This window comes from Falco rusticolus, chromosome 15 (genome assembly GCF_015220075.1).
Source record: "Falco rusticolus isolate bFalRus1 chromosome 15, bFalRus1.pri, whole genome shotgun sequence".
Taxonomy (NCBI): Eukaryota; Metazoa; Chordata; class Aves; order Falconiformes; family Falconidae; genus Falco; species Falco rusticolus.
The window spans coordinates 23,291,876-23,300,692 of record NC_051201.1 but is presented as its reverse complement, the minus strand read 5'-3'; the positions used below and the strand labels follow the sequence as shown (position 1 = coordinate 23,300,692).

General features: G+C 49.4%; 1 protein-coding gene across 8 annotated transcripts in view; it reads right to left on the bottom strand.

Annotated features, from left to right (window-relative positions):
• Window positions 1-367: 367 nt before the first annotated feature.
• The window catches only part of CENPT (centromere protein T), a 29,506-nt gene continuing 21,056 nt past the window's right edge, over window positions 368-8,817 (bottom strand). For 4 of the 8 annotated variants that reach the window (XM_037408977.1, XM_037408973.1, XM_037408979.1 and 1 more), the window contains 4 exons: window positions 8,001-8,130; window positions 5,194-5,358; window positions 4,357-4,461; window positions 368-682 (listed from right to left, as the gene is read on the bottom strand). In XM_037408977.1, the coding sequence (XP_037264874.1) occupies window positions 460-682; window positions 4,357-4,461; window positions 5,194-5,358; window positions 8,001-8,130 (623 nt within the window). In that variant the 3' untranslated portion in view covers window positions 368-459. Of the gene's footprint in view, window positions 683-2,222; window positions 2,645-4,356; window positions 4,462-5,193; window positions 5,359-8,000; window positions 8,131-8,817 lie in introns of those variants that run through there. The other 4 variants (XM_037408974.1, XM_037408975.1, XM_037408976.1 and 1 more) reach the window with 4 other exon arrangements.

Below are 8,817 nucleotides of genomic sequence, written 5' to 3'. Positions count from 1 at the left end.
ATCGTAGTGGGATTTAGGACAGGGCTACGATGGGGAAAAGCAGCAACTGGAGGCTGGCAGGCGTGCTGTGTGACCAGCCGCCCGGCTGCACCGATGGTCCTGCCTCGGAGCCTTGGAAGAGGCAGCAGCAGGATGATGTTTGCGCAGAGCTCCGAGTTACCCCAATGGGGCGTGCCGCCCATGCTCGGCCCTGCTCTGCCTGACCGAGGGAGGCTGCAGAGCTGCAGCCTTGAGCTGTCCCTTCTGCACAGACATCTGGAAATTAATCAATCCATTTGAATTTGAATCCATTTGACTCAAGTCTAAGTCAAATTAATCAATTTAAAGGATCAAGGTTTTTCATCTTCAAGACAAGAGATCGCAAGAATCAGGAGAAAAAATAACATTAATTTTTCTCAGAAATTAAGCATCATGTCTCTCCTTGGAAATAACAGACTAGCTAAATAAAAGGAAACCGCGCTAGTGTGTTAGGCTGCCCCCCCTGGAAAGACAGCAGAGAAAGCACGCCGATGAAGAGCGCGCAAGTGGAGGTCTGATATCTGCATCCGTCCCTCCGAATGTGGAACATGTGATCGTTGTCATTCCTTCCTTACCAGCTTCTGAAGGGTTTTCCAAAGTCACAGTCCTTTGCACCCAAAGTCTTTGCTGTGGCTGACCTTGTTCCTGGCATGGTTTAGGTTCGCTGTAAGCAGTAAAATCACACACAACAATTTTGCTTTAATCATTGCCCTACTTGAGGGACATGAGGGAGCACAGCACGGAGCAGCTCCTCTGTGCAGCAACTGCTGTATGAAAGCGTGGGTGGGAAGCTGAGCGGCACCATGGCTCATGGCGGGCGCAGAGTGGCAGAAACCACCCAGGTGCATCAAATGCACAGAGGGTTCATTTCCACTTGTCACTAGCAGAGTCACTGTGTGGGTCTCACAGCTTTGGATCATGACACGGGACACTACTGCACCCACGGAGTGCAACCAGACCTCGCTTCACAGGGAGCTGGTGGTCACCCGCCGTCTTGGTGGCACCGCCAGGCAGGAGGTGGCTTCCCGGATACATTTCTGTACCTGGAGCTGGGGGCAGCACCAGGGCTGGCAGGAAACAGCTGGGGAAGCCCAAGGTGGTGGTTTAGCCACAGCTGGCGGCCAGTCACCCACCCAGCTGCTCTTGCCCTCCTCAACAGGATGACGGGAAAAAATTAGATGGAAAAATCTTACGGGTTGAGATGAAGGCAGGGAGATCGGTCAGTGGGTATCGTCACAGGCAACATAGGCTTGACTTGGGCATGATCAGTTTAATTTATTGCCAATTAAGAATCAAGTAGGACAGTAAGAAACAAAACTAAAAGGATCTTCCCCCCACCCCTCCTTCCCAGGCTCAGCTCCTCGCTGCCAAGCGGGGCAGAGGGGATGTGGAACCACAGCTGTCAGTCAGCCCCTCGTCTCTGCTGCCCTCTCCTCACACTCTCCCCGTGGGGTCCCTTCCATGGGACACAATCCTTCAGGAGCCATTCCGGCACGGGTCCCCAGGGTCCCTGCCAGCAAACCTGCACAGGCTCCAGCCTCCTACAGGGCAGGTCTGCCTGCTGGCACGGGGTCCTGGTGGGCTGCAGGGAGCCACCCCACTTCCCCACCATGCCACGGGCCACAGCAGGGTCTCCACCCCAGCACCTCCTCCCCGCAGCCTCGGTGCTGCAGGGTTGTTTCTCTCTGTTTTCTCCTGACTCCTCCCTCCGACAGCTGCTATGCAGCATTTTTGCCCTTTCTTAGACAACCCCCCCAACCCACTACCACAGCCTGGGCACAAAACCCAGCACAGTGGCAACTCCAGCTGAGTCAGTCCCTCCCAGTCTGCCTACCACGCGGTACACCAGAGCACTTCATCTCTCAAACAGTTTTAAATTACTGCTTGCTAATTCCCCGTAAGTTTTAGTTACATATATAAATTAAGTATAAAGTGTATTGTGCCGTTTCAGTTTACCTCAGCAAACAGCTGTGGTCACAGGGGGACTATGACCGGCTCCTGGTACAGGAGACCAGACCTATGCAGGGGGCCAAAGCCCCTGCCCTAGAAAAAAACACAGCTGTAACAAGGATCTGCTCCTTTCTGGAAGGTAGCACATAGCTCTTCTTTGAGCAAACAACTAATTGGTACAAAGAGCACCACCACAGCTGAGTGTCTGTTAGGAACACTCTGAACACCACAATGCAGCACCAGGGAACACAGAATTCCTCAGAATATATACAATACTTTATTTATCAGAGCTGTACAAGTATTCAGTGGTAATATAAAAAAAGTCAGGGTGGTCAAAATTACTTGTAATAACGGTTGGTGAGACCCAGCAGGCGGGTGTGAGAGCCACAGCCCAGCCTGCACTGGTTCAAGATGACGTCAACCACTTATCGCCCCACTAGTTACTCGTATGAAACCACCACAGGGAGCAATTCCATGGAATAACCCACAGGCAGCCTTGGCCAGGAGAGTGGCCTCACACCCATGGGGGCCATCCCCACCAGAGGGGCATGTTCATTTGCTGGGGATCACTTTATTTCCACTCGCAGCAACTGGAATCAGGAGCTTCCTGTACTCCAGGGGGAAGTAACGCTCGATCAGCACATGCAGCGGCATCTTGTCTGTCACTAGCCCTTGTCTGGTCATAAAGGGGAGAGCAGAGAACAAACACAGCTGTTAATGAAAAGTGTTTGCACTCAAACTTGCCATCAGGGTAATGTTTTTTGTTTTCTTGCAGGGACATTTTTGCATTTAACAGCTGAAACGCTGTGGCTGCTTGTGACAGAAGAGCTGCAGACTTCTATTTGCAGGCAGCCCCCTTGGGTGACACATTTGGTTCTGTGCGGCGCGGGCACCAGGCTTGCCTACAGGTGAAAGCTGAGCAGGAGGGTTACAGCAGAGCAGCCCCCCACGGAGGCAAGTGCTTATCACAGCGAGAGTCCCCACACCAACCTAGACCAAAGTATATACTCGCTGCTTTTTAAATTCACAAGCCACCTGCCATGGGATACATTTTACCATGTAAAGACACACGCAGAATAATGCAACAGAAGCAAATAGCTCATTACTCGGCAGATTTTTTACATTCACAGTTCAGAGGTGGCTGGCATTATCCAATGCAGTTTTCTAGTACACCATGTAGCTGATGGCCCCGAAAACATCAGCATCTCCTAGCCTTGTAGGGAGACAAAAAAAAAAAAAAAAAAAAGCAGGACCGATTCATGCTTTCCTCACAGAAGGAACAGAAATACTGTTATTCACAAACCAGCAACAATTACTGATCCCTTTATGAGGCTGTGGAAAGGCATAAGGACATCTAGAAAAAGGTAAAGTGAGCATACAGAATCCTCAGACCCGGCCAACTAAACCATCGTGCCTCTCAGCCTGTTCACACCAACTTCAGCCCACACCTGTCAGGTAGGAAAATGCAAATCTCTGGCTCGAGACAGCAACAGATTCTTAAGCAGCAGCACCAGCTCCACCTACACGAAGCCCATGCAGAACCTGTGCCTTTAATCAGGTGTGCCTGCACAATCCCTCCAATGCCTTTAACATCACACCTGGAACTCTGCCAGTGGAAAGAGACAAGGAGTAACAACCCAGAGCACTGACTCTCAACAAGGAGTGATGAATTTGTTTCAGGCCCCACAGAGTTTTACAGAGGACTCCCAAGCCAAGAACAAATCCCTTGTGTTCTGGTCACGGGCCAAATTAAATTCAGGCACCAGATGGGGCAGCTGAGGGAGCCCACAGGAAAGACCAGCAATGAGAAGACTCTGAGAACAGTTCAGCCAGGCTGCTGGCGAGCAGAAAACCGTTGTTAGAAGCCAGCCCTGGCCTGTCAGGCTGGAGGCTCCTTCTCCTGCTCTGGAGAGGAACTGTCAGCTTGAACCCCAAGTCCCAGCTTCCGCAGAAGCAGGAAGAATATTGCAGGAAGAGTATTTTATTTGGAAGAGTAAGGAATCAAAACAGACCACAAAGCATGTGAAAATGCTCATGCTATTTCAGTTGCAAGTGCTTTTAGCAAAGAGAGATTGCTCCGGGATGCAAATGGTGCAGCCTAGCCTTGTGACCATTACTCTGCTTCTACTGACGCTACTCATTTCCCAGTCATAACTGCTTCATACCTTCCTCTTGGACCTCCACCACCGTCATCATGGAGTATAAAACCCCAAGCCCACAAATGCCCTCCTGCGATGGAAGGCCAAGTGGCATCATGCCAAGTAAATCACAAGACACCACACTTACTGCAGAAGTATTGCTAGCGCACACCCTGACGGCGCATCTTACCAGGCTGTCAATGCCCCACTGGACATTAACTACACAGGTTAATAAAAACCCTCCCTTTACCTTCTCATGAGGACTTCCAGGTCCTCCATCTCCACTGTCTTCCTGCCCGCATGGTGGATGTAAGCTTCCAGATCGTTGCTTAGCTGCATGAAATATTTCTCTGAGCTGAAGGAGGATTGAAGAGGGAAATAAAATCAGACTGTGGAGTGGGCAAACACCAGCTTCTCGCCCGCTTCTGTAGGGCAAGCTGCACTAGAGCTGCTCACTGTGCAGGTCACAGCCTGCCAGCAAAAAACATGGGAGAAGAAACTCCCCAGCCCACAAACAAAGTCTGGCTTCTCAGCCTGGGCTCCCAGGAACTTCACAGTCAAGGCAGCTGTGGAACAGCTGCACAGCTGACAAGCAAAACCTTTCCCAAACTTCCCACACATGCAAGAACAGGGGTTGGCACCAGCAAAAAATCAACACTGAGGCTTAGACTATCGTGACACTGTTCCAACAATCCACGGATTTCACTCGTGAAGGTAACATGGGTCTACAGATTCAGGAGGCTGAGAAGCCTGGATTCAGAGGTAACACTGCCCAGCTGGAACACCTGCACCCTGCCCAGCACAACCACCATTCTCCCGAGCCGTCCTGCTCACAGGGAATGCTAGTGATGAGGAGACTGTGAGTGGTGCAATTTGTACTGGCCCGGGAGCACCTAGCACGTTTCTGTCCTAGTTTCAATCAGACCTCCTGTGACTCTCCCCAGCTGAACAGGGAGGGCTGTCAGCTTGCAGCAAGTGCTCCTGACAGGTTTGTTATTTCAGGAGAGAAAAGAAAGGAAAAAAAAGACTAAATAGAGCAGGGAGAATCATAGAATCATAGGAAGAGGAGCAGTTTGTTGCTGCTTACCATTTCTGAACAATTTTGAGGGCATCTCTGGCCACTGGCATTTTCACATAATGGCTAAATATCTTCTTTATCAAACTGCTTGCTATTTCAGGCTCACTTGTTTTCCTCTGTGACACACCCGAGCCCTTTGGAACACGGTTAGCCTGCAGCGGCTGCTGGGGAGACCTTTGAGGAAAAAAATGAAAATTCACACATCAAATGAACGCCCACAAGGAAAGCCAGAGACCACCAGGCTGAATCTGGGCAAACCTTACACCAAATTACAAGAGGCAAGAACTACCTCAAGCTCTAATTCTTTCTCCCTCACAATTCTTCAAAACCCTCACACCTATGAAGTGCAGTCTGCAAACAGTTCACATGGCATCATGGGAGAAGCAATCCAGGCTCGTTTCCTTGAGAGAAGCATGCTAGCTAGCATCACAAGTAGTCAACAAGGTCTAATTCTCTCCAACACATAAATGGAATTTTCCCTGCATCCCTGTAGTACTTGCTCTCCAGGAGTCCACAGACTTTGAGACATCCACAGGTCACCTCTGTATCTGCAGACAGAAGAGTCTGGTCTGCAGCACAGACTTTTACGCTATTACAAACATTTTGTTTAGCAGGTGTTTTTTGTGGGTTTTGGGTTTTAGTTGGTTGTTTTGTTGGTGAGTTATTGTGGGGTCTTTTTTCCTCAAACAAGACTGTGAGCCTCTGTTTTCCATTCTAAAAAGGGAAAATCATAATATAAAAAAAGGGAAGTGAAAGCCCTGGATTCACTCATAGACAAGTGGAAAATATCTAGAATCTCAGGCCAACGCATGCAAAGCCTACAGAGGGGGTGCATGTATCATTCAGTTCCCCCTGCAGCCCACCTGCATGTTTTCCTGTTAGAACCTCAGGGGCAGGCCAAAGAGGTCAGCCCCAGAGAGGAAGTACGTGTTGCAATGAGACAAAACAATCATGATTTGAGTCATCTTGGCTACAGCTTCTGTGCCTCCCTTTACCTGTTTGTGAATGATTCTATACAGGAATGTTCAGTTTGCAGAATCAGGGCAAAACCTTTGAAGTTTAGCAACTTCAGTGCTGGGCTCCCCAGTTCACGAGAGACAGGGAACTGCTGGAGGGGGGCAGGGGAGGCTACAAAGATGATGAGGGGACAGGAGAATCTCCCTGATGAGGAAAGGCTGAGAGAGCTGGGGCTGTTCAGCCTGGGGAAGAGAAGGCTGAGAGGGGACCTCATCAATGCCTGCAAATATCTCAAGGGCCAGTGTCAGGAGGACGGGGCCAGGCTCTTTTCAGTGGCACCCAGCGACAGGACAAGGGGCAGCGGGCACAAACGGCAACACAAGAAGTTCCTTCTGAATATGAGGAAGAAGAACTTTACCTTGAGGGTGACGGAGCCCTGGCACAGGCTGCCCAGAGAGGCTGTGCCGTCTCCTTCTCTGGAGATATTCAAACTTGCCTGGATGCAGCTCTGGAGAACTGCTTCAGCAGGGGCTAGGCTGGGGGGGGGGCTCCAGGGGTCCCTTCCAGCCCCCACCATGCTGTGATTCTACGTGACTGTATGAGACTGCGGTGTTTCTAAATGAAAATTTCTGTGGCACTAATCTGGTATAGTTGATCACAGTAGAATTGTACCAGCATAGATTATTTTATAGCAAGATGCCTTAACTGTAGGTCTCTCACAGTTATGGCTCCACTAAATAACCTAGAGTATTCCTTTAACCCAAGTACTGCTATCTCAGGAAGCACGCAGGCCAAGTCAGAGCCAGACTGTATTCCATAAAGCACTAAAAAACATGGACTTGTGCAACGGCATCCTTTAATTGAGGCTCTGAACCTGTAATTATGACCATCTGTTGCCTCAGCACAGCTTGAAAACCTGAAAAATCTGTCAGTCCAGAAATTCCTGTACAGCGCATGCATCCAAATACATGGACTTCTTTTGCCAACGAGGACTAGCACTCTCTACAGAGCAATTAGTATTCAGACATTCCCTATATATGAAGGGCACATCCCAGTGCAAAATCCCAAAACAAATCCACATTCCCTCAGTTATAACACCGCTCCACTTTGGCAGAGTTATTAGAGACTCCTGTTTCTATTTTATAAATGTATTTTACTATTCATGATGACAGCAATCATCCAGCACCTTCTGTTTACAGCAGTAAAGGGCACAAGAATTTGGTTTTATTGTTTATTCCTTCATCTAGAGTCATGGGCTAGAAAAATTCCTTCTGTTCCCTAGGACCCCCTGTTAGTGGTTCTGACAAAGCTTCACCAAATTTCTAGTTAAGAGGGTGACAACTGTTAATTAATTTGGAATACTGCAGGGGACTGGTTCACTTTCTGCCTCTAGACGAACTTCATTTTATACTCAGCACATGGCAACTGCATACAGCTTTAGGCTTCTAAAATCAGCGCAAATATGCCATTTCGTAAGATCAGTGTAACATAATCCATCAATCCCCCTCTTCCGTGAGGGCCTCTGCATCCCATGCTGCAGTCTATGGGTCCAGAGTAGCTTACCAGTTTAAAAACTCCTAGGAAAAGATTTTGGCCTTCAGCACAAGAAACTATTACAAGAATGCTCATTGGAAAGACTTGAGGCATCACATCTGCTCTGGGAGAGTACTGACATCCACTTGATAGAACTCTTTATTCAGCTGCTAAGGCAGTGAACTAACTAAAGGCTTCAGGGCTGCTTACTGCCCGCTACAGCTGACAAAGCACAAAACAGCCGACAAAGCTGGGCTCGGCTCCCTCCCCTACACTTACACCCCAGGTACGCCACCAGGCCGCTGCTGAAGGTGCCTTACACTTACCTGGCAGCAGCAGGTTTTGCAGGACGTGGAGCTGACAACTTGGGAGCAGCAGGTTTTGCAGGATGTGGAGTTGACAGTAGTGGCTTGTAGGCTACAGCACGGACAAATGTGGGTGTCTTCATGGAATCCCCTAGGGGAAAAAAGAAAGGTACGTGAGGAACTGAGCTCTGTTTTCAGAGTTCTTGCAGCAAGCAGCGCTGTAGCACAGACAGAAGCCCAGCCAGCTTTTTGCATCTGTCTGGTGCCGCAGTGCCGGTGCTCAGGCTGTGGCTCCAAGGCACCCTGAGCCAGCACGACTGCTGGCTGTGCCATCCCACCCTCCACACCTCCTGCCACAATGGCTGGTGGCTTCCCTTGAGCCCTGTGCTGGGCCAGCAGGCTGGGCAGGGTGTAGGAACACACACCCGGGGCCGGGCTGGGGCTGACAGCTGGGTTGACTTAGGCTGCAGCCTCTTTTCCCAGAAAGAACTTCAAAGTCTGCAAGATACCTTATTGCCATCCTGCTAAATCAGTGGCAAATTCTCCTGAACACAGGGACAAGTAGAGCAACAGAATCACAAGACCAGCACCAATCAATGTGCATCTCCCGTATTCACAGATTTTTCATAAACTCCCTCCAGCTAAGGCTCAGGCTCACCTCTTCTCTGCTGTAAACTAACCATAGCAGTTTCCTCCAAGTCTAATCTGCATCTTCTAACTCTACTCTTGAACTTTTAAAGTTCTTAACAAGCGAGTCCAGGAAAGAAAAGAATGTTAACAGAACTGAAATACTGAGCAGCACCCTGTCTAGAAGAGGAGTGGTCATGGAGGGCTTCCT